At 44.2% G+C, this 26,768-nt stretch overlaps 1 protein-coding gene across 2 annotated transcripts in view; it reads right to left on the bottom strand.

The window, feature by feature from the left end:
• The window catches only part of zfhx4 (zinc finger homeobox 4), an 80,927-nt gene that overhangs the window by 22,894 nt on the left and 31,265 nt on the right, over positions 1-26,768 (bottom strand). For both annotated transcript variants that reach the window (XM_065949128.1, XM_065949129.1), the window contains exon 6: positions 15,848-16,082. In XM_065949128.1, the coding sequence (XP_065805200.1) occupies positions 15,848-16,082 (235 nt within the window). The remainder of the gene's footprint in view (positions 1-15,847; positions 16,083-26,768) is intronic.

Below are 26,768 nucleotides of genomic sequence, written 5' to 3'. Positions count from 1 at the left end.
GAGTGTGTGTGTGTGTGTGTGTGTGTGTGTGTGTGTGTGTGTGTGTGTGTGTGTGTGTGTGTGTGTGTGTGTGCCCTCTAGCTGTATAATGACCTGCTCTGAGACCACTCGCTCCCCTTCCCAGTCTCCCCCCTAAGGGCCCATAACCGCCATGCGGGGTCATTATGTGCCCGTTGAAGGACTCAGTCGCAACAGCACACAACCGTAGAGCATGCCATCCCCGAGAAACTGGACGCAAAGGCTCCAAAATGGCTGAATTCATTAGCCGGGGCCGAGCTGCCTCTAATTTGCTTCCTTAGGGCTCGGATGGTGCTCATTAAAGAGGAAAGTGGGAGACTTTTTATTTTTTATTTTTTGCATTATTGTTTATCTTAAATCACAGGCTGTATGAAACTGGAGCATCAAATCAAACGGCAATTGCTACTGAAGAAATCAATGTGGGAGAAACTGCAGCTGTTAGCTTCAGTATCATAGGTGTACTTCTTAAAATGACTTGAGTTTTAGTGTGTATACGGTGTAGCTGTGGTAGTAATGCAGCCTTAATGTTTTGCGTAACACCCATGACTGCCATGTCTCCCCCACTTAGCCGTGATGTTGACGCTGATCCTTCTTACAACTCTGGTCATGTCCCCTGTGAGACCACATACCCATGTGTGTGTAAGTGTGTGTGTGTGTGTGTGTGTGTGTGTGTGTGTGTGTGTGTAAGTGTGTGTGCAAGAGAAATTGGGGCCCTGTGATGTCACATTCCTGCGCCGCGCGTGGCTCTAGTTTGGCCTCTAGGTTTTTAAAGGGGAAAGCTTTGAAACATTACACCATCCCACACAGTCACAGCCAATGCACACACATACACACACACGCACGCACGCACACACACACACACACACACACACACACACACACACACACACACACACACACACACACACACACACAGTCAAGGGCCAGTGGTAATACTGCCAGGGTAATAACCTCACAGACTTACTGATCACCCCCCCCCCCCCCCCCCCCCCTCCTGTTCTCTCACCCTCAAATCTTTATTTACCCTATACTCTCCCTCTCCACCGCCCCCCTCTCCCCTCGTTCTCCCTGTACCTTTCCCCCTGAATTTCAGCGCGTTTAACAAGCATTTAGATCTTAACCAGATGTTGTTAATGTAGCATGTCTAAAATACTAAACATCAACCCAGCGGAGAGAGAGGCTACAGCTCCTGCACAGGGCCTGGGAATAACTGACACACACACACACACACACACCTGCACTTGCTCACACACACCTACACACATACAAATCACTCTGCACATAACACACACACATCTACTCCCACACAGTGTTTCAATGTATTTCATGCACAGAGGGCCCACAGCCCACATGCTAACATGTAAACAGACACACACACACACACACACCAGCACAAGCAAACACACGTGTTTCCATACACTTCCCAATCCGCCCACGCCAACCCACTTTATTACCTGAAACACAAGAGAACTTATTAAAGTGCCAAAAAAAAATATCTATTGTTTCAGGTCGACTCTGAAAGCCAGACAATAGGATTGTCACATTTAATGCGCTCCTGGTGTGAATGTCAATAAGTTGAACTGACAGAATAAGCTGAAAAAAATGACTTTTGTGTAAAAAACGCTTGTATCAGCAGCTCCAAATTTGCTTTGTTGTTGTCAATTACGACTTCCTGAGACGCTTCATTGTATTTTCTTTCGCTCAAATTGCCCGCTCGGCTGTCTTGCAGGCGACTAACAAAACACCTATTACTCCTTTGAAAAAAAAAAAGAAGAAAAAAAAAGAGAGAGAAAATCATATGAATAAACATAGCTAAGATTAAAGGCTTGCATGTCTTGCTTGCTGCGCAGACAGAAAGTGTTGTTTCGTGTTAAGAGGGGTTTCATTTGCAGCGCTGTGAGCACTGGGGGGCGGGGGGGGGGGGGGGGGGGGGGGGGTGCTGTTAATGATTCTTTAACAGCAAATACAAAAGGTTTTCACAGGACAAAAATATGGCTTCAAAAGGTTCAGTGGTGGAAAAAAAAAATGTGCCTCAACACCTGGTCTTATACAAAAGGGCTAGCACACCTACTGTACACCTCCACACGTGTGCGTAAACACACACACACACACACACACACACACACACACACACACACACACACACCTGTATCTTACACAACAGCCATATTGCATTTCGGCTGCTCGAATCACCTTAGGCTGAGTAGGTGAATTGAGGAGGCGGCACGGCAAGCTTACAGAGGGATTTAGGAATAATTTGAAAAGAAGATTCCTCTCCTCTGTTTCATCTCTTTTCTCTATTTTCTCTGTTTTTCCGGGTCTTTTATGATTCCTCGGTCCAATATTTATCCAGCCCCTGATTATAAACATCTGGCCTATGGGGCAGACTGCACAGAGGCAGCCGCACAAAACACACACACACGCACACACACACCCACACACACACACACACACACAGACACACAGACACTCAGAGAGTCACACACATTGAGGAAATATCACACACGCTCACCAACGTGACCCTGTCAGGTCCAGAGTGGAGGACGGAGGGAGGGAGGAAAATAGAGAGAGAGAGAGCGAAAGGGAGGGAGAGAGTGAGTCTGTCCAGACAGAGACAGAGAGAAAGAACTAGTAGCCGAGGGTTAATGGCCTTCCCATCTCTGTGATAAGAATTCATTCTGTTCTATTACCAGCACTTATCTACAGACGCTGCTGTCTTTCCCCTCTCTCTCCCTCAAAACGACAGACACACACACACACACACACACACACACTGAAAGACGTGCGCAGCGAGGGTCCGAGATCGATAGATGAACCTAATGAAGACAGCAGCTGTTTCTCGGCATACCTGCTCAACTCTATCAGCCCAACAAGATCTCCCTGCATTCACTTGTCTATCTATCCATCCATCCATTTATTTTTATGTCTTTTCACACAGCTATCCAGCCATATGCCTATCCTGTCTGTTCCTCAGTGCCTCCATTTATCCCTCTATCTGTCCATCCATCTTTACATAGTAAACAAAGATACAAGCAGGATAGACATAGTTTCCAATTGACCAGACTGGTCCTTGTCACGTATTCAAGGTTTATTCATTTTCCGGGAACTAATACGAGGAAGGGAATCTAATAAAATGGCTGCCATGGTTTAAGAGAATGGCTGTTTTTTTGTGTGTGTGTGTGTGTGTCTATGTGTCTATGCTTAAAATAGGCCTGTGACGGGCAGTGGCCAAATGGATAATGCTTAAACAGATCTTTATCCTATTGGGCTACTGTCCCGTTTTTAGCTGCATAAAAACCATCTGCTTCTAGAGCCACCAAAAACAAGACTGTAATCCTGGGATGGAAATCAAAGAAAATGAGATAGAAAGGAGAGATGAATATACAGTTCAAGGATCATGAAAAGTTTGACAGTTTATCGCTGGCCACACTCATTTTTTTTTACCCCCAGGTTTTCTTTCATTCTAGTCCTCGTCATTGATTTTCATTGACTACATTCTTTTGTGATGAGGATACAGTTGAGTCCTGCACGCCACAGAGCTGCCATTAGCACATAAAAATGTCAAATACTAACAATAAGTCCATGCGATGGTCAACAAAAAATGTGTGCATCATGAGGCTCGTATTATTAGTTGATGCTTGGAAGGATTCTTCAACATTAGAAGAATGGAGTCACTAAAGAAAAAGAAAAAAAAATATTTTCGAGCCCAAATATTCATTTGGTTGCTCAGACTCATCTCCGAAATGACCACATGGAACCTGTGCTATATGTTCTACACACACATACCCCGGGCAACTTGCCCCTGGAGATGGTATTCACAGACGGTTACAAATAAGGAGTGCTGGCTTTCCTCTGACTTTCTCAAAAACATGCAAAAAATGTCCATTTCATTACTGGCTAAACAATGTCATATGGGCCCCCACTGGCCCTAATAGAAGCAGACAAAGACAGAGCAGCACACATATGCTTCGAATAAATCAGATTACTGAGCGAGAGTGGGGGAGAGAAAGAGTGAGAGAAAGAGGGAAAGAAAGAGAGACACCGCCAGACACTTAGAGGATCGACAATATTCCCTTTTCTTGCTACCTCCACCCCCTCCTTTTTTCCTCCCTTTCCTTCACTTTCTTAACTCCCGCCCCTCCCCCCCTCCCCCCACAACCCCCAGCGGGATCTGTTTTAGATTTGAGCCAGTGCTAGAGCCATATCTCTTCCTTATCTCTGCTAGCCGTCAGAAAACAGAAAGCTCCATGTTTCCATGCATTAGACTCCCGGCCCCTGACACGCCACTTGAAAACCTCACAGCCCCTCAAAATGGTCGAGCAAGGAAAAAAAAGAGTAAAGATATCATTTAATCAAATGAAACGCAGGTTACTGGGTTTGCATTGATATGATTTTTGGGGGGGAAACCCATTGATACAGCGTCAAATCAAAGAAAATGTCAGACGGAGAAATTATGGAAATGTGTTTTTGCCATTGTGACAGCAAATGTCAACCAAAATGCCCCAAAATGAGATCACTCTTTAAGAGCCACAAAGCGTAATTAACGTGTTTTTTTGTTTTTTTTTAACCTTCAGAATTTGAGGGGCTGTGACATTTTTCACCTCCCTGACCACCTCTTAAAACCACCCTCCATGAAGATATCCCGCCGTGTTTTTGGCTCCAATTATGCCAAAGCTCTTCTCCGATGACTGTAAAGGGAAGTATTGATTCTCTGTAAAGTTGTAACAAAAAAAAAAAAGAAAGCGTAGTCAGTGTGGGGATTATGTTAACAATTTGAGAAAAAAGGAAAAATCAATATTCAAATGACTCCTTTTATTGATTTATAATTAAGTCTTAATTGCAGCTAGGCTTGGTCTTTCAAAACGCTCTGTGACGTTGGCCGGGGAAGAAGATAGGAGAACATTATTGATACACTTTAACAGTGGTGGTCGCCCAGACATTGATTCAGCTGTTTTGCGGTGCCTTTGGCATGCTCTGAGGCCCTAAATGCACGGAAGCACACACACACACACACACACACACACACACACACACACACACTGAGAAAGGATGCACATATACCTGCATGCACAAACAAATACACACTAAGTGAACTAATACAGCATAATTAACCTTCATCTGGGAAAAGTCAGGTCTGCCTTATCTGCAAACTTGCCACAGCATATGTGTGCATGAGTGTGTGTGTGTGTGTGTGTGTGTGTGTGTGTGTGTGTGTGTGCGTGTTGTAATTACACTACTAGGTGTGGAACCGATTGACTTCTGATTGACTTCAGATGGTGTTGGTGGAGGTATTATTCTAGACAAAATAAGAGAGTTAAAAAGATGTGTGTGTGTTTATGTACATGTAATTCTTATTCAAGCTCACATACAGACTTTTATACCCCCCCCCCCCCCCCCCTCCCCCGCATTTATTTGTCATCCAAGTGTAAGGTTGTCTTTTGTCCTATTTGTGAGTGTGTGTGTTCATGTTCAAATCTGTGTGTGCATCCTTCCCCACGGGCCTAATCAGGTATCAGATACCTTTTGTTTTGGGAGCTCATTGATGGATGAAATCTTTATCTGTGCTATTGATCAGGAGGGCGCGGGTCCTAAACTGTCTGTCTAGCTGCCTGCCTGCTCCAGCTCTAACAAGATTGCCAGGGCCGAGTATATCAGTTAACATTTAATCAATGGCAGCTTAAGACACTGGGGCTAAGGGAAAGAAGCCCACCGCTTCAGCCCCCTGCCCCAAACCATTACCCGGGATTGAAGGGGAACTATACTTACGTGTGTGTGTGTGTGTGTGTGTGTTCCAGATGATTACAAAGGATTGGGTCGGGTTGATCACATGTCTTCAGGGGACAGAGGTGTGTGTTTGTGTGTGTATGCATGGTTTTTTTATGTCACTGTTTACAGGCATGTGAATGCTGGCTTGTCAATACATGTTAATATGCCAAAAACGCTAGAGGGGCTGGATTGTGCAGCTCTGAAGAAAATAAGAAAAACTGAATCAGGTGACTGATGTGTTAAAAATTGCTAATAAAACCAAGTGAAGGCCTCAAATTGAACAAGGCTGTGTAGAAACACACACACACACACACACACACACACACACACACACACACACACACTGCAGAGGAAAGATATGACATATCAGGCAATGCGTGATTTCATTTTTTCTGCCTTGCTTGCAAAAAGCCCCCTGATGGTAAAATGCAGAAAAAGTAGTGTCAGCAAAAAAAGAAATATGATCTCTTTGACTTCTCTTCTTGCTTTTTATTTTACCATCAGCTCATCTTTTTTGTAAATGAAACCCCATCAGATCTAAGAGGCAGAGCCTCCGTCTCCCATCTCCAATTTTCCCTTTCATTTTCTTATTCACGCTATCGCCGGACCTCATCATCATCAAATCTCATTTCGGGAGAATTAAAGATGTACTTACAGTATTTGCCTATGCTCTGAACGTGTGTGTGTGTGTGTGTGTGTGTGTGTGTGTGTGTGTGTGTGTGTGTGTGTGTGTGTGTGTGTGTGTGCAGGTTCAGTATGAGCATGTGTGTGTGCGTTTGTCAGGGGGTTGCTCTGACTGGGGAAGCCCCTCTCACGTCTGTGCCTTTCGTCCAAAGCCTGGGAGATTCCCACCACCAAAAATCAATGTGTGTGAGAGCATATGTGCGCCTGTATGTGTGTGTGTGTGTGTGTGTGTGTGTGTCAAGGTTTTGTAAGACAAATCTCTCCAGCGTGCGCCGCTTTAGTGCTATTGAACCAGGCTTCGATCACTCGGCCACTGTGAATAATGCAAGGGAGGCTACTGCTCACTTACAGCACAGGATGCTGTATGTGTCTGTGTCTGTGTCTGTGTGTGTGTGTGTGTGTGTGTACGCGCATGTGTGTGTGACAAGATGGTCCTTTTTCCCTCTTGCAAATGCAACAGGGCAGTTCTTCGACGTTCCTCCACTTGGCCCTCTTAATCTCGTGTCAGATACAGGAACTCCCACATTGATACTGTCTCTTTGAGTGTGTGTGTGTGTGCGTATGTGTGTGTGTGTGGGTGTGTGTGCGTGCGTGTACGCTGGAGGCTTCTACAGTAGACGGGAAGAGCTTAACTCAAGCAGACAGCTCAGGCCTGCACTTTGACACACCCTGACTCATTACATACAGCCGGCACACAGCGGAATATTGTCATTAAAAAAGACAATTAGATACGAAGTCAAGGGAGCATCACTTACACACACATGGACACACACATGGACGGACACACACACACACACACACACACACACACACACACACACACACACACACACACACACACACACACACACACACACACACACACACACACACACACACACACACACACACACACACAACGGGAAATATAGGTGAACACTCTCGTCTTCATATCCCCAGGTATATGAAGCGGAGATATAAATAATCAGGATGTTACAGAGTAATTAAAATGATTCCAAATGATGAGTGTGTGATTTTGAATATATATGTGTGTGTGTGTGTGTGTGTGTGTGTTTCTTTTGTTAATTAAGCTGAATGATCTGATATGACACAAACCGTAATGCTTTAATGGTGTCCTATACTTGATGCAGCTGGAGGGGACAACAGTTGATGGGGCTAAAGGGAGTGACAGGAAGACACACACACACATACACATACACGCAAAAACAGAGCTGCTTATTGGCCCTGCCTAAGAGCAGCATCTCTTTTTGTGACATAATTATCTGTGTCATCACTTATTAGGCAATTAAACAAACATCAGTTTCTATTTCCTCTCCCTCCATCTCTCCTCTGTTCCTGTTTTGCTCCTTCATCCTCTCCTCTCCTGCCGCTGACTCCCTTCTTCTCCTTTATATTTAATCTTCTCCTTCCTCCTCTCCTCTCCTCTCCTCTCCTCTCCTCTCCTCTCCTCTCCTCTCCTCTCCTCTCCTGCTGCTCCTCTTCCTCCCCTCCTCTGTGACTCCAGACAAGGTTTCAATTTCAGCATGCTGATTGTCTCATTGCCGACTCCATGCATGTCTAACACTTACTAGCACTCTGGGGACTGGCAATACACACCATAGAATGCCTATTACACTCCCACACGTTTCTGGTGAGTGTGTGTTCGTGTGTGTGTGTGTGTGTGTGTGTGTGTGTGTGTTTCTGTTTCTGTGGCAAGAGGTGATGAGGGTGTAAAATGCCTATTACGCTGAGAGTCTGGTCTCTCTTACACTGGAGAGAATTCTCTGGCGCCTAAAGAGCAGAAAATTGCAATGCTCCTCTTCCTCACTCCCCATTAACCTGCTTTGGAAACAAAGGCCTGACCAAGGTGTGCATGTGTGTGTTCTTGTTTGAGTGTGTGTGTAGGTGTGTGTATTTTTGCCCATTAGCCCTCACGTGCCAACATTGGTAAAACATTTTGCGGGCCCAGCCGAGCAGTTAAGCCAGTGTCTCATCTGCATATAAGTTGAGTTCTCTTTGTTTTTCGTTATATATAACCATCTTTCTGAGGCTACTTTTGGCTTCCTGCATTTAAAACACCTTTTATTGGCCTTCTTTCTGCTCTTCATTCAATCACTCACATTTAAAAAATGTATATTTGTATGCCCTCAAACATGAACTTGTCACTCATTTTCTTCCTTCTTTCCTTCTAGCCGTCATCAAAGACGGCAAAGGGAGAAGGCATCTCTTGAGGAGCGTCAAGATGACTAAAGCAGCGGGCATATTTGTCTAATTTGCACAAAGGCTTCCACATCAAAGCACAAATCAAGACCCAGGCTCATTCAATGGATTTGTATCAGTCTTTCCATTTCTTGTTCTTTTTTTTTTCTTCCAGCATCCTTTTTTTTTTTTTCTCCATCTCTCTGTCACATTCATCTTTCCCTCTCTATTTTTCAGAGCGTTATTAGAACATGATAAAAGCGAAAGGGATGTCATGACACGGGACCCCCTGTTAGCATTAGGAGGTGGGAGAGAAAACGAACGAGAGGGAGGAAAAAGAAAAAAAGGGAGAGAAAAGATGAAAGAGATTTGTCTGGAAATTATTGCTCACAAGGCATTGATTCTCTGCTTTAATCTCACACAGTGTGCTCAAATTTCCTATTAGGGAGATGAAGAAAAGGAGAGAGAGAGGGAGATGGGTCTTATTCACGTAAGTGTGGAGGTGAAACTTGGCATGCCTCTCTGTGTTTCTTTGGGCAGTCAAAACATACTATTTCCCTTATTCTGCAAAGAAATACAAGGTCTTGAATCCATTTTTTTTTTTTTTACATGCGCTGTCTTGCTTTCAGGCCATTAGTCTTTCTGTAGGTAAACATGGACCAGGTACAGCTATTGCTACTGAACCGCTGGAGGGTCACATAGACACACGCGTGCACGACAAGCCACTGACAGCTGCTATAGCTGAAAAGCTTCCTCCGGTTAGCGACGATTAGCCTTGGCTATAGGTAATCAATAGCTGCTATCAATTCCATACCTCCAACTGATGGATGAGGTAAAGAAAACAGAGGAGAGTGAGGAAGAAGGGGGCAATGTAAGGAAAGAGTTTGTTGCTGCAACAAGGAATGGCACAAATTCTACCTGACTAAAGTAGCGTTTCTTCTTTGTGTGAGTGTGTGTGCATATCGGCCGTTTTAAATGTCCATCTGTGAATTGAATCATTGCGGTCTGAGATTAGTGGCTGCTTGCACCCAGCGAGCGTATTGCCTGGTTACCGCTGCTCCGGCTCCAAACAGCCCTCCTCCCATCAGTGGATTGTTTGTCTTAATGCTGTGTGACATGGCCCATTGTTTTGTCCATCTGTGGTTAAGAGTCAATGGACAGAGGGTGTATGAAGGGGATCGAGGACTGAGAAAAGAATGGAGGTAAGGGAGAAGAAATAAAGAAAGCCGGAGTGAAAAGGAGGGGAAGGAGGGGAAGGAGGGGGGAATGCAGAAAAAAAATGAAAGCAACAAGATGCATAGAAGAGCTGAAAGGTGCCAAAAAAAGAGAGAGAGTTGGGGAATACATGCTACAACCCTGTGATTTCAACATGATCCTCGGACTTCCTTTCCAGGACCTTCCAGAGGCGTCAACTTCCATATGGATGGGGCCCTTAAGCTCTGTGATATCACCAACGTGAAAGGCACCCCGGCCTTGTGACGCCAATCCCCCCCCCCCCCCCCTCAAAGGGTTAAGTCATATTTAGTATGCGTCCTCATAGCCCTACGGCTTTGTATTGTAAATAAGACTAATGTGGCATTGGTCAGGTATGCTAATTCAGATAATCAGCGCAATTTCTGCAAATTATAACTGTCAGTGTGGTGGGCACAGAACCTTGGCGGAAAACATGAGGGAACAATTTAGCCCGGGTAATACCCCTCCACCAAAGAGCTGCTCAACTCAAAGAAAAACAATCGGCCTGAGCCCATACCGCCCTGACACACCATTTCAAAAATAGTTTATGGTGAACGAGGCTCTTTTTTTTTTTTTTTTTCAGACACAAGTCAGCAGGCTGCCCCCTTTTTTTTTTCCCCCTATGTGCACACACAGACCGCAAAGTAATTATAATTCGCTTGGATGGAATTATTCAAAAAATGACCACATCTTTTACTCCCTCTGCCATAGAGAATATGGTTTTGGGAAATTTGGGGGTAAATTGCTACTTGCCGAAAATATAATAATATACATATATGAATGTGTCTTATTTTGATTTGACAAATGATTTAAACTGCAGTGTATTGTCTCCAACTAATTGTACGGCAATAAAAAGCATCATACTTCACTTAAATCCTCTTGGGTAAAATCACATCACTCCCATCAGAATCGTTCTCGGCAGGAACAGCATTTCACTCTTATTGGGCACATAAAATAACATTCCAAGTTTTTATTAAGCGAGGAATGGATCCCGTCTGTGTGAAATCTGTGGACTCTACTCTACCTATTATGTAAGTACGTTCCTCTTGAACAGTAAATCAGAAAGAAAAGGTCAAATATTATCAGTTACCTGTTGGTAATAAGCTTTCTGTAAGAAAATCAATATGCAATATCATTGGCTGCCCTTACCTATTAAACAACTTATCTAATCACAACTATTTAATGGATAACTGCAGCAGGAAGATGAAGAACAGTAAAAAAAAGTACTTTGTCAGTTTGTACCACCTACTGCATCCTGACTTGAAAAAGAAAATGGCCACCGCTGCGCTGACTTTAGCGGTTAGCTAGATCTGGGTGTGTGTTGCATCCTTTCTCTCACTCCTCCGACCATCCGTGACTGTTTATGTAATGGCCACAAATTACTGAGACAAACCCTGGAAATAGACTTGTGTCTGAGGAGAGACCTTATTTATATAAAAAAAAAAAAAAAAGAAAAAGGAGAAGAAGAGAACCACTGGAATGGTGAAACCAGCCCCACCACCCAGAGAAAAAAAAAAAAGAAGAGTGGAACATGAAGGAGTGAAAGTGAAGGAGGAGGGACGACCTAATACGTCTAAAGATGCCTTGGTGTCATTGCAATCCAAATGCTCTTTTTCGGGAGAAAGCAAAGCCGTTTCCCACGATGAAAATTGAATGATTGTTTTTGGTGCTTTGACTCATTCCGTTTGGGTTGGGTAAATTTGGAAACAAGGAAATGTCAGCGCAAATGGAAACAAGCAACATGGCACATTTGCTCTCTAACTGTATGCCATCACTTCTTGCAGGCAGCACACACACAGGCACACACACACACACACACACACACAAACACACACACACAGGCACACACACACACACACACACACACAAACACACACACACACACACACACACACACACACACACACACACACACACACACACACACAAACACACACACACAGGCACACACACACACACACACACACACACAGAAACACACAGAGACACGTCTTTGTCCACTTTATACACACAAGCACATGTAGTGATAATAAATGTCCATTAGGTTGGGTTTTTCGCCTACAGCTGCTATGTAAATGGTTAGCACAGCTACGCTAATTTGACCAGAAACCGAAAATGTCCCAGAGCCTTATCACTCCGGGAAAACAAAAGGCTCTGGATACACTAACATGCACACACATACATACACACACGCACAAGATAAAAGTGTTGTTGGTCTCTCTTAGTCCGAATGGGTCTTTTGTTTAAAAGGGGGACTCAGACAAAGAGGGTGCTCTCCCTCTCTCTTTAATGCATGTTGGGTGGTGGTAGGGTTGGCGGGCGGGCGGGGGGGGGGGGGGGGGGGGGGGCAGGGTTGGGGGGTATAGAGGGATGGAGATGTGTGGGTGGTGGGGTGGTGGAGGGATGGATGACAAGCTGGGCTCTCAGAAATAATTACCTCCATAAGATCCCATCTCCCTTTCCTTTCTGTGAGGGACAGAGGGGAACGGAGGGGGGCAAGAGGTAAAAAAATGACAGAATGTACAGTATGCAGAAAAGACCCTTGTGTTTCTGCTTGGTCTGCCTTATGAGGAGCTTTACACGTGATGGAGCACAACGCTAATGGGCGAGGGTGCATACATAAGAAAACACACACGCGTACACAAACCTCGTCTCAGTGTTCTGTGCGTCTAAACAAATGGTCAGATGGTTGAGACAGAGGCGGCGACAGAGAGAGAAAAAATCACTCTAACAACTCAACTTCAGAGACTGTTAATGTCTCCCAAAATCCGCCTAAACAAATTGGTCAAATTAAGACATCAATGATGTAATACCCATGACTCGCAATCTGTCATATTTTGCTTTTTTTCTTCTTGGATTTCACTAAACAGCTCCATTCAGGGCGTAACTTCATTATGGAGCGGAGAAGGGCACAAAAAAAATCTAATTTCTCGAACAACTTTTGGACGACCCTCAAAGCAAAATGGCTTCCGAGTCCTCCATGTTGAGAGGCAATTCATTTATGCCTGCTCTTCTGATGCAAACTGGCATTTTTTTGATAAACTCAATTTTCTTTAACACTTCTAATTGTACACAGAGAGGGACGATTTATCTCGGTAATGTGGGCACAGAGGGCTTTTTGTCTGTAAAGGACACAGGGGGGGGAAACAAACTGTGTAAAAAGTTTGGTCTGTACAATCAGTGAGAGTTTAATATCTCTCCTAAAAATTGTGTTGACCCAGTGTGAAGGATGAGACGACTGGGCCCACGTTTGGGGAATTACAGCCTCAACAGGATAACAAAGAGTGAAAGGTTCTCAAATAAACATACACCAGCAAACACATGCGTCGACATGCACACAATGCAGTCCAGTAGAAGTGTTGCTTGTCTTTGTTGGAAACACCTAGACCCTCGCAGTGCGTCACTGCAGCACTGTATCCTTAATTAGGCCATAAAATCAGCATCAAAATTGTTTAATGAAAGCCATTCACATGTACATAAAGTCCAGAGCATTAGAACTCTTATTCCCAAATGGGCCTATAATTATCTGGCTCAGTGCCATGTCCCAGGCTTTAAGAGAAAGATACCGGTCAGCACTTAAATTAATCTTTTTCATACCAGTCTCTAATGAACAGAAAGTGCTCGAGTCAGTAGTTGTAGCCCCAGAAAACTAGCGGCACGCATACACATGCACGTACACACAAATAAAGGGGGCCCTTAAACTGAACACTGGCTGCAAATGTTGCCTACTATGGAGCCTTTTCCATCAGTGAAAACATTCACATCATCTATCACTATGGGAGCCTAAAGCAGCTTTAATATACTTTTTTTTCTCCCCATGTAACAAAAGCTACTCTGGCGTGTAATATATCCACACGTGTTGTTGTGTAATCTAAAACACTGAGGACTCAGCTTTAAAACTGCTAAAATATCATAAAAGCATTTCAAACATGTTCTATTGGACAGGAAAGAGCTCTCTCCTTTATCAAATTAACTTTCAATGTTGATCCCTGCCTGCTTAAAACACTCTTACACCCTCCTTTCCTTAAACCTGCTAAACTTGTACAGTCTTCAAAGAAATTCCTTTGAAACACTAACCATGTACCTTGTGAAAGAAAACTGTTGTTCACTAAAAATTATATAGACTGGGCAAAAGGAGGGCATCCAAAAAAAGAGGCTTAGCATTTCGGTCGCCGCCAGCGTCCGCTTAAGCTTCGCACTAGCTTCCTCATGGAAATTCACCATGTGGCATCAAAGCCGAGGTATAAAAAAAACAAAAAAAACCGAAGGGCCCGAGCAACAAATATGGTGTGTTTTAAGAGTGGAACATTTGAAATAGGTGCAGCAGGCGGTTATTGCTTCTGACAGGTTTAAAAGGTGGTTGTTGGCCTGCTGGTTTAACATTGAAAAACCTGAGAATAAAAAAAAGGCTTGAAGTTGTTCTGATTTGAAAATGGATAGGAGCAGGAGAGAGTGGGAGATGGGATAAGCGGGACAAAAAAGGAGAGAGATAGAAAAAGAGAACAGGAGAAAATAGAAAAGCGGAGGGAGGGGGGGGGGGGGGGCTGTGTTAAAATGTAAGGTAATGATTTATGTAAGCAAGCTTTTTCTGCTGCACCCCTGAATCTCACCGAAACTTTGATCCATGTGTAATTAAAACCAAACGTACACCAGCAACAGTCTCCATTTCAGGATTGGGAGCTCTTCTCCGGTTCATGTGTGTATATGTGTGTGTGTGTGTGTGTGTGTGTGTGTGTGTGTGCGTGTGTGTGTGTGTGTGAGAGAGAGAGAGTGTGTGTGTGTGCGTGTTGGGATTCACATGTGTTTCTAAGCGCTGGGCCCCCATCTGTTTTGGGAGTACATGTACAGTATAAACAGGACACTGGGGAGAGCAGATTCATGCTGAAAAACACACACATAAACGCTGACACACACACACACACACACACACACACACACACACACAGATGGATGTATGGGCTAATGCTATGCTGGAATGCTATTCAAAATGTGTTATCCCCCCCCCCACAATCCACCCCACCCGATCCCACCCGCTCCTTCAGGTCAAGCAAAGCAAAAACAAGTTAAGCGCTCATTTTCTCCCGGCAGCATTAACATAGGGATGACTAAATAATGGACCCTGACTCTTGGTCTTCTGGTTTAAATTACAGCGCAGCCCCCTCCCCTTACACCCTGCAACCCCTCACCAACCATCCAACCCCCTACTCAAAGAAAAACGATTAATCTTTTCTTTTTTTTTTGTCTCTCTGAATGTTTTACAGTTCTGTTACACTTATTAGCTGCTGGCAGGACGGAGAGTCTTAAATGAAAGCCAAATTGCTTTGGTCATGAGAAAGGAAATGAAAGCTCACTCCAGGGAGAGACTGTGTAGCCGTAGCATACGTGTGTGCGTGTGTTTAAAGCTTGTGTATGTGCGAGTAATGTTTGTGTGTACGGCTGTCATGTGTGTGCACAGGCCTTTTCACTACAAGATACTCCCAAGGTGAAATTTCATAAACTGACAGCCTGCCTGGCTGGGATGTCCCTGTGCACGGGACAGTGTGTGTTTATGTGTCTGTGTGTAGCAGATATAAGCACGGCAGCCTAATAGGAACAGTATGCTCATTTTGGAGAGATTAGGAGGAATGGACGGGTCTGTATCCAGAGACGTGATCTGGATATGAAGGCCATAGGAAGGAGGGACGGCGGGAGGGAGAGCGGGTTTGACAGATTGAAGAGGGAGTGGTGCAAAAATAGAGAAAAAAAAATGGGGAGGAGTGTATGGAGTAAAAATGATTTGATAGAGATAAACTAACCATTACAACCTGAATAAGTGTCCATTTATAATAAAAAAAATAAAAATAAAAATAAAAAAAATAGAAAGAAGACACAAAATGACACACAAAACATGTACACAACCTGACAAACAACACGACTCAAGTCACAGCAACTTAAGCCGTCAGACAAACAAGGTACAAGACGAACAGACCTTGGCTGGACAGGCTCTCCTTGACATGGAACAGCTCGTGGAAGCTCAGTCCGTCCTCGTCCCCTCCCAGGCCTTGCTGGTGCAGCTGGAGTTTCCTCAGTCCTTCGTTCTGCTGGTGGCGAGCAGAGCGGACGTGCTGCACCAGGTTGAGGCGGGCCCTGGTGGAGTAGTCACACAGGGTGCAGTAGTAGACGCACGACTCCGGGCTGTACGCGTTGTCCTGCTTCTGCAAGTGCTGAGAGAAGAGAAGAGAGTGCGTCTGTTAAATGTGCTCATGTTCTGAGGGCGTCCAATGGACATCAAGAAGTTGAACTTTTTATGCCTACACTTGTTTTGCTTTAGAGGTGTTTTCAAAAATGTAAATCAAAAGTAATTGGATTAGTTTTCATCTAAGAAGTGACACTTTTCTGCAAAACGGCGCTCTTAGTCTTTTAATATTCATGGAACAAACAGCTGAAAGTCAATTGGTAACAACTTTTTCCAAATTAACCGGATATGTTTGAGGTGGCAAAGATACAAAAAAACACACAGAAGTCAGCTGAGAGGTTGAGTTGAGAAGACTATTTTTGTCTTTAACATGCACATTGTCCAGCTCTCCTCATTGTTAGCAGCTGCAGGGGTTTCTCATTCAACGTGTGCTGTCAGTTGCAAGCCCTTAATTTCCAGTTGCGTCTTTAATGGCATTGCAGCCATGCAAAGCTACCCCCTACCAAGATGTGTGCGAGCACACAAGCACACATTCACGCACGCACACACACGCACGCACTCACAGCCCCCATCCCACCTTGCCCTACTCCCATACACCCAGTCAAGCCAAGCATATCAAGTGTGCCTCTGTTGTTGCTGCCGGGCTAATGAACAATGCACAAAAACAAAAGAGCAGGCCAAGCTTTTATTATCTGATCCTCTGTGGAGGGAGGGGAGGGAGACAGGGAGGAAAAAGAGAGCAAGGCAAAGAGACAGAGACACAGAGGTGGCTCACCGAGGTTAGCTTATGCTTTGTTAAGATTTATTCATACAGCCGTGTGAGAAACAGGTGCAGGCTTCTGTGCATGAATTAATACACATAATGGTGTATGTGTGTGTGAGTGTGTGTGTGTGTGTGTGTGTGTGTGTGTCTCTCATGGCTCCTATAGAAACATGTTTCATTCTTGAAAAGTTAGCGAGGTGATTTTTTCTTCTGAGAGGTATTGCATTATGTTATATGGAGCAGGAAGAAGAGAGAAAAAGTATGTGTGGGAGGAGTGTGTGTGTGTGTGTGTGTGTGTGTGTGTGATAGTGTGTGTGTGTGTGTGTAGGGAGGAATGGGGTGGAGAGGCAAGGATGTGGGACACAGTTAGCTGCAGGTGTGTGAGTTCTAACCCCCCCCCCCACCCACCCCTCTCCCCTCCCGCTTTCCCTCTTCCTCCTTTGACAAACAGGGATTAGCAACATAGCTACAGCCGCTAACACATCTTTTCTCTCTGTCTCTCCCTCTTTCTTTCTTTTGTAGGAAATCTTACGAGCTTTTTCTCACGAGACGGTGGGACGTCCCCTCGCAGTCAGAGGCCCTTTCAGAAGTCTTAAGTTTTAATTAAGTCGGAGTTGTCAGAAGAAAGCTCCCCTAGTCCAGAGCTCAGAGCCATTAATTACAGCTATCTTTGTTTCTCTGTGAAAAGAGGCCTCCCTCGCTCCTTCTCTCTCTCTCTCTCTCTCTCTCTTTTGCTTTGCTTCTTTTCTTTCTTCCCCTCCCTCCCTTGCAGGAGAACTGGGCTGCTGAGCCTTACCGTAGAAACCACACACACACACACACACACACACACACACACACACACACACGGGTGCTCATGGAAGCAAACGCACATACGATGACATGAACGGTGTGGATACAGACATGCAAACACAGAAAAGTTTGCTTTAATAGATAATAATAAATAGTAATTCGACCCATTTGGAGACCCTTGGGTAGACCTAAAAAGATGCTGGGAAGATGGCACATCGTATTCACCGTTCTTAGCCTGCAAGCACCAGGACACAGCCTTGAATAAGCAGCACTAAATGCATGGGTGGATGCACTATTCATCTGGGTTCTGTCTCTTCATAATGGCCCTCAATATGAATTCCAAATGCTCGCAACATACAGAAAAGCTCTTTTACTTCTTCTGTCATCAATCAATACCACTTCAGAAAAAGGAGACGGAAACTTCTCACTGCTCTTGTGCAGTAACTTTTTTTTTTCTTGTTTCAATTACACCAGGGCTCCACTCCAGTATACAATTAAATAAAGACTATTCTGCAAAAAATGGGGATTACTTTAAGTTTCTTTCCTTCGGTGACATTCTTTAGTATCATATCCAAAAGTGCCAAAGACCAAGGCTAATCAGATATTTGAAAAAGCATGTTTTTTTATGTGCCTGCATGTTTATTTTCTTAGCATAAAAGCTTCAAATCATATCAGGAGAGGAGAGGAGGTTCCATTCATCATTTTCAGTGCTTTCCTTTGGTACAGTCATTAAGATATTTTCAGCGGTTTGAAAATTAAAATCTTCACATAAATCAGCAGTGGCCTGAAATGCTCTGCATCCCTCGTCGTGCTAACTTAGATTCTATTTGTTTTTAGATTATGAGGCTTTGGCTGGGAGTATCTGCATCATATACTTGGGGTTGAACTGGGCTGCCAGATAGGTTTAGTCCTAATATTAATTCTCTCCCCATCAGCACATTCCTGAGGGTTTGTTTAAGACCTAAACTAGAGGGCTGTCTGTTGCTCTCTGGCACACTGCAGGCCTGTAATGCAGGCGGTCTGGTGATCACAGGCCAGAACATCCATGATTTATGAACTTTTAAAGGAGCGCTTTGACTCCTGCCAGGCGTGGGCTGTGTAATGCATATTCAAACACACAAACACACTGTTCCTGCTTCTGGGTTTCGCACCAGTGTGTGTCTGCTTGAAATGTGTATGTAATTTACGCTGCAGCTGACTTTTGTGAGTGTGTGTACAAGTGCTGTACATGCATTTTTGTCGTATAATCATCCATGTATGTGTGTTTAGTGTGGGCAGAGTGGCAAAAAGAGCCCATCCCTTTCAATATGGCACCTCTCCAGAGTGCCTGGTGGTTAATTGTTGGGGATTAGCGTTTGGCAAACAACCAAATACGTTAACACTCCCAGTGGGCCAATCAAAATCAGCTAAAAAGTCCTCCCTGGGTGGACCTAAACATGGCACAGGCGTCTCAGGCTGGTGGAGGAGGTGCAAAACGCAAAAAAACAAACCTACACATAGAATGCAAATTATGACACCTGGGACTTCCTGTTTACCTGTCAAAAACACAACATGGTGAGCCCTGCTGATGACACACACACACACACACACACACACACACACACACACACACACACACACACACAAATACACATTCTCTGGGACGTATGAGGAGAGGGGAGGAGAGTCAATTTGACAGGTAGGGGAAGCTCCCTTGTGTTAGTGGTTTGCTGGTGCTGTGTGTGTCTCTCCGTGTGTGTGTAGGTGTGTGTGAGGCTGACAGAGGGCTGCATTCATTATGCAGAATGAGATGTTTACAAAACACTCCCCCCCCCCTCACAAACACACAAACACGGGCACACACACCTCCCCTCTGCTCGCTCCCTGCGTTTGTGGGGAAAGGATGGCAGCGCTGCTATCTCATATTCATTTGTTCCATCTGTGGTGACAAAGCTGCCTCATTAACTGAATTCTTAATAAGCCAAAGCAAAAGACATCGCCTCACAAATTCTTTCATCTCTCCCCGCACGTCAAAGTGTGCGTGGAGGTGTGTGTGAAGGTATCATTTCAGGTTGTCATGATCTTTTTCTTCTTACTGTATGTGTGTGTGTGTGTGTGTGTGTGTGTGTGAGAGAGAGAGAGTTAGGGTTTTGTTCTAATGTATAAGTAATTTTTGACTCCACATTTTTTTGATTAACCTGTTTTTTTTTTTTTTGTTTCTGTTTACAATTCAACCGTGCCTATACTTTGTGACTTTGCCTCTGATTGAGAGCGTGTAACAGTTTGAAAAGAAGCCCAAAGCAGCAGAGTTGTTGTTTTTTTCCACCGTAAAGCAAACGAAAAAATTAGGGTATTCAGTACAAACATGACATTTCCTGTCATTAAGTGAAGAACCAGACAGCTAATGAACACATTCTGAAAATAAGAACCCTCCACTACCACAGCTGTGTCTTAATAACCACTCTGTGTGCGTGTCAGAGCGTGTGTGTACGTGTTTTATACCTAAAGAATCAGTGCATACATTCTGTTTTCCTTTCCCCGTCCTCTGAGAGTATGTGCTTGCATGCAAATGTGCATTGTGCATTGTGAGAACCTCTTTATTTCCTTTCAACTGTGTGTTTTTTTTTTTAAGGGGAAGCAGAGAGCTTGTTGTTGGGTATACCTTCTTTTTTGGAACTTCACCCGCTTCCGGTGCTATCCCCCTGGGCCCCCGGGGGCCATCTGAGACAAAAACAGCCCCACTTGGCCCAGCAAATAACAAAAGCGTGTTTTGTTCCTTGAAAGTATTTTAAACACATACCAGCGCTGCCTGGAACGCTGCCAAGTGTAGGATTCCATCAGTGCTACCACCTCCCTAACACATGTTACTGCTAACCGCCGCTCAGCCCTCAAGACATAGATACAACGCAAGATCACTGCTAGAGAGATTCACTGGCAGACTGCACTGCTGGAGGAAAAAAAAAAAAAAAGAGGAGCTGCTGAGGGCCCAGGTATGTGTCACCTCGTCGTCACGGATAAAGAGAGCAGCCAAGATAATGTATAGAGAGACAGTTTCGGTGCTGCACACGCATAAAAACAAATATGCAAATCGAAGCTGTATATAAAAACTGCTGAGTGCACATTGCATATGCTCGATGATACACAAATCTCCTGCTTCTCTCTCTCCTCTACAAGGCCACTTTTTTGTGATCTAAAGATGCCTCAGACACAAAACAATCCCCAGAAAAAAAAGAAAAAAAAATCTCCCCCAACCCACCTTTTTTCTTTCCTGATGGCTGTCTTCCATGTCTCTATACTGACATAAATGCAAAGAAAATATTTCTCATTGCTAAGTAGCCTCTCCTTTTTTTTCTCTCTGTGCTGGCGGTAACATGTGATCACAGCTCTGGGGCCTGAATAACAGGCGCAGGACCTGTGAGTTAGCTTAGCTTAGGTCACCCAATAATAATAAGCATCCCTTGCATAATGGCCACCAAGGCAAATAAATGAATTAACACAGGTTTTCATACAAGCTTTTCTGCCATTCTTCTTCACTTCAACTTTCTCCTACCCCCCCACCCCCCCCCCCCCCCCTTTAAATTACCTTCTATTCCTTTTTGTTATCTGTCAGCAATAAAATGTATAGAGAGAAAGTAACAGGGATAGAGTTTTTTAAACGCTTGGGAAATATTGTAACTCTAAAATCCAGTTGATGGTCTTTCTTTCTATTTTTCTGACTCCCACACACAGACAGTCACTCACATACACACACACACACACACACACACACACACACACACACACACACACACACTCACACACACACACACTTGTAGCAGTGACGTAAGTGTGTCTGACGTATGGGGGCAGAGGTCAATCAGAAGTTCACAGCTTCCTGACCCCTGGCCCCTCTCTTGGAAAATCCCATCTGACTCTCAATCTTTTCCTTTCTCTTTTCCCCCAGCTCACATATACACTAGGATGCAAGTTATGAAAAAAAAAGAAAAAAAACAAAAAAAAAAGAAATAAGCAACCCCGTCTTCCATGATCACGATCCATTTCTTCTCGTTTAGATCTCTAAATTTTCCACAGAAGTACTTTCTTGGAGTCTCTGCGCACCACAACCAACACAATATTTAATACTTTGGGAGAACCAAAGAGAGAGACAATTCAAACAAATCTTTGTTTCTTATCTGCTCACCTCCATCTCCCATGAAAATGGATCAGTATTTACATTAGCATTAGATTTAGACAGCATGGCTCAGCCACTTACTCCCTATTAGCCATCCTGACCTTAGCCCATTAGGGTCTAAAAGCCCCCACTTGTCTCCATCGCCGCCAGGTGAGACTGACCAGACCTCCCAATTCCCCAAACCATAATGCTGCTAAGATTATCTTTTCCATCGACTCACAATGGGACAGAGATCATATACTGCTGAAATCAGGATCATTGACCATGCACGTGGGATTCTCTTTTTTCCAACGCTGTACAAGGGGAGGGATAAAGTTGAAATACTAACACGATTTTGGGCTGGATTCATCATTTTTCTTTTTCTTTTTTCCAGCATGCAAAGATGCTTTTGGGAAATCAAGCCAGGGTCTAATTGACAGTTTCTATGAAAGATGGGGAGAAAACAAAAATAAAAAGGTTGAGATTCTGGGCCTTCAGCTTATTGGCTTCTACCATCAAAGAGGTCTGTACTACACTGATGTTGTTATATTTAACTTAAACTGAAAGGGAAGAGAAGGGAAAATTATTTTGGTGCAGAGAGGAGCAGCAAGATATTTTTGCCAAGTTTTTTTTTTCTTTTTTTTTTTTTTGCTCAGCTAGTAATTGAGACTTTTTGAAAAATGTCTGTTAGACAAAAGGAAGGAGAGAAAGATACAGTGAGAAAAACTAACGGATAGATCGAGAGGCGAGGAGAGTGAGACTCTGTGACAGAGAGAACAAAAGGACAAGGGATGGAAAGAGAGAGAGAGCGAATGATAGGGGAGAATCTAGACGAGCGTAGTCGGGTTCAAATCACTAATTACACATTCCTGAGCCTGTGAAGGGGAGTATTGTTTTCCAGTTAGCCCCTACCCTGTCGCATGGTTTCACTTAGCACAAAACAAAAGGTACAGGGAACAAAACACAAGCCTAATGCCAGGCCCTCCTAATGACAGAGAAATGGGAGAAATTATCCCTGGGGTGGATCCTCGTGAGAAAATGGCTACTGATTACTGGACAAAGGGAGTTCATTTTGAAACTGTCGCAAAATGGCAGACTGTCTGTTTTTACTGTCTGTTAAGAGCTGTGTTTATCTAATGAGTGTGCTATGATGCCAGTTTTTCTTGACAGCTGCATCGTGGCATGCATGACTAGCTTGATCTATACTTGTCTAACTTTTAATACTACATAATATACTGTTACATCATCCACTTCCCAACTCGTAGATGTGATATTTCAACACACTTCATAGAACAAAAGGCAAAGTTCAGGCCGTGTTCCAAAGAAAGAGTGCAACAATGTGATTTGTTGTGTGTACAAGCTGTGTAGAAGTGTGTGTGTAAGCACCGGTTGGAGTGGTACCTCTGCCAGAGAGAGCACAATGAAAGCACCTCTTCAGCAGCGCTGGTTTGCATATTGCAACAGGAAATCAAAAGCCTTGCAGTTGACCTACAAGATGGCACACTTGATCCCTCCCTTCTTTTCTTTACAAAACATGGCCGATCTCAGTCCGCCGTCTCTTTCTTTTCTCCTGCTATCCCCCCTTTTGTACGGAAAAACAGAAACATTTAAATAGTGCCACTATCACAAGGCACATGTCAATAAAAAAAGAAACCTGTAACGATCTCTGACACCTCCTCTAAGCTCCGCTCGGCAAAACATTCAACAACCCGGGGATGTTCTGTCTACCGCTGTAAACCCATAATGATGAGCTCTGTGCTGTTCTGGCAACATTAAGGACCCTGCCATTTTCTGTATTATCCAAAGAAGGAGGGAGGGAAGGGGGGGAGGTAAGCTGATAGCAGTGGCAACACTGGGCAGAGTCTTCTGCCTGGTAGTGTTTGCCCAAGCCCGGGCTGTCTAAAGGAAGGATATTGTTTTCCCCTGAAAAAGCCTCAGCCGCAGTCCGCATACCAGCGTCCACTCAACATACCAATGGGCTCTTTGAAGATTACTCAAATGTTTGCCTTTGTTCCCCCACCCCCAACCCCCACTTTTCCATCCGCCCCTACCCCTAGTCCTAACCTACACTCCTGCCAGAATTGAGAAAAAGAGGACGGAGCAAAGAAAACCCTGATATCTTCAGAAACCAGTGGGGAAGCAATACCAGCCTTGTTTGAGATGCACTCCGATTCAAAATGGCCTCTGTAGGGGATGGACGAGCACTGAAAGGAATAATAGCACTTTGACCACCAGCATAGTAAATCTAAACATAAACAATAGAGAAAGGGGGGGGGGGGTGTTAATGCATGGTAGTGGATATTATACAAGGATGTTAAATGCATGCCTCCCATCTGTCTGCCCATAAAGTACAACACGCTTTTAAAGACACTCCGCTCCTCGTTCATGTGCAACTAAGTCCGCAATTAGACTTGAATATGATAATTCCAATGGGTTAATTTGACTAAATGTGCAGAAAACTAAAAGACCCCCACCCCCTTTACCCCCACCAACTCACATTAATCCCGAACAAGCAAGTGGGCTTTCTATCAGGTCTATTTCAAAGCATTAGGGATTACCTCGCAGAAACTAAGCTGCTTGAACTCACAGGAGGTCAGCGGTATTGTTGCTGCCACAAGGATGGAAGACCGGTTGTAGAGACGGATAGACAGCAGGACGGGTCAGTTCCTCTTTCTCCAGCCCTCTCACAACATCCCTCAATCCTCTCTCTCCCCCCTTCCTCTCTTTCCATCCCCATCTCCCTCTCTCTCTCTTTTTCACCGTATAATCGAATATCTCCCACTACTTATCTATTCACTGAGCACCTAATGGTTAAAATCAATTACAGCTGGAATGCTGAAATGCTGAATACTGGGCCACATGCTGATAATGACAGAGAGAGTGTGAGAAGGAGCGAGAGAGAGAGAGAGAGAGAGACTTGGGACTGTTCCAAGGGAGGCACAATTACCTCCAATCGATTGATTATTGATTTGGAAGGGCGTTGAGGAGTATTTCAGTTCAACTTTGTCCATATCAATATCCTGATAGCTTCATGAGAGAGGGAAAAGCGTGAATGTGCGATCTAAATACCATTCGACAGATGATACAACAATTCGGGAATAGAACACCTTCCTGTCCCTATTTGACGCATACGATACTAAGGGACTACGACAGCTTTCATATCAATCAGGTGATTTCAAAAGTCACGCTAATGAACTTACACAAAAAACATTTATCTGATCTCACTACCATGTGATCTGTCTGAAGCAGCTCTGATCAAATCAAGGTACCAAGAATGAAGGTCAGAGTGCCCCTCTTTGATTCTAACTTATTTCATCTTTTTAAAACACACTTTTCTTTGTCCCAACAGGATGATCAAGACCAAGGAGAAAACAAAAGACAGGCAGAGAGTTGAGGATGGAAAAAAAAAAGGGAAGGCAGAGGAAGACAAGTGTGTGAGTAGGAGGAGTAAGGATAGAAGGGTGAGGAGGAGGAGGTGGGGTGTATTTGGGTGGGTTTTAGGGATAAAGCAAGGGTGGGAGGGTTCAAGGGGGGAAAAAAAGACAAACTCCTGCTAGGTCCTTTGTTCCTGCATCTCAGCGATGTTCCCTTCTTTCTGGTGGTCTGGAAGACACTGACCCCCCCCCCAACACTCTTCATAACCCCCCTTTCTGCTATCGTTCCCATACCTGTCAGCCCTGATCTGCTTCACAGTCCCCTGCACATGGACAAATGGCCTGGCCTAGGCCTTGCCCAGTCTGGCTCGGCCTGGTCTGGCCCAAATGACCCACAGTTCAAAACAGAAGTGGGGATGATTGTGAAGAAGATCACACCTGGATATTAATGGTAAAAAAAATCAACCTTGCTGTTATCTTCCCTACACGCAGGAACACACACCTTGCTAAAGACAGAAAACAAAGCACATGCCATTTAAGTCTCCAGGACTCAAAAATCCACCTGAGAGTTCAGAGAGCACAGGGTGGGGGGGGGGGGGGGGTAATTAAACCTTACATTTGAGTGTCAATCAGTAGCCTAACCAAAGCTGGACATTGCACACACGCACAATTTCACACACACCCTAATGCACTACTGACCATCTGGTTAAGGCGTTGCAGGGAGAATGGGTGAAACTCTTATTAATATCTATGAGGATTATTAGGAAGAAGGGGGAGGGCTGGGGAAGTCTGTCCATTCAAACCTTTCTGTCAGACACACAATGTGAACACACACACACACACACACACCTGCTTTTATGCTTTAATTAGCCACCACCCTCTTCCTCTTCCATCCCCAACTCCACCCCCACCCCCAGACCTCTGAAAGATTTCCATCGTAATCACCACGCAGGTGAAAGAGGAGACAATTTGAATAACCTAACTGGTAAAAAGAGACATGGTGAAGAGAAAGAGAGATAGAAAACAAAAAAAATGAAGAGAAAGAGAGACAAACAGAAAACCTTTCCGGCAAAAAAACTGAAGTGAATTCATTTGTTTGTCCACATTTACGGCTCTGAACCCTCGGTGGCGGGCTGCATCACCCGTCTCCATGACAGAACATGAAAATCTATATCTCCAAGTCAAGTAGCATCCAGTGTGAAGTGACTGAGAACATTCCTGTTTGAAGAGAGTGGCAACTCTTAAAGTCTGTCTTTGAGTGTGAGAGAAGGATGCAGTGATCAAGAGCCTGTGTCTGGAACAAGAGGACACAGGCTCAAGTGGAAAATAACAACTCGAAAACCAAAACTACAACGTGTGTGAGTGTGTATCTATGGCTGTATGAAATGTCATATATTTCTATGAATTTACATTTGAGTCTATGAGTGTGTGTGTCTCTGTGTGTGTCATAAATGGAGCACTGCATTTGAAATAGATCCAGTCTCTTTTCTATTCCGGGGACCAGCACAATGGCTTTTTATGCAAATCTACTGGAGTCAATCTCCTGTCCATTTCCCCATCACACAAGTCCAAATGACAGTCCAATAATTTGGGCTGCATATATATAGGGCCATTTGATTTTCAAATGAGAGTGGGCCGGGTTGACCCTTGCTAATA

Source organism: Labrus bergylta, chromosome 20, assembly GCF_963930695.1.
Source record: "Labrus bergylta chromosome 20, fLabBer1.1, whole genome shotgun sequence".
In the NCBI taxonomy this organism is placed as follows: Eukaryota; Metazoa; Chordata; class Actinopteri; order Labriformes; family Labridae; genus Labrus; species Labrus bergylta.
This window is presented reverse-complemented; position numbering and strand designations above follow the sequence as displayed.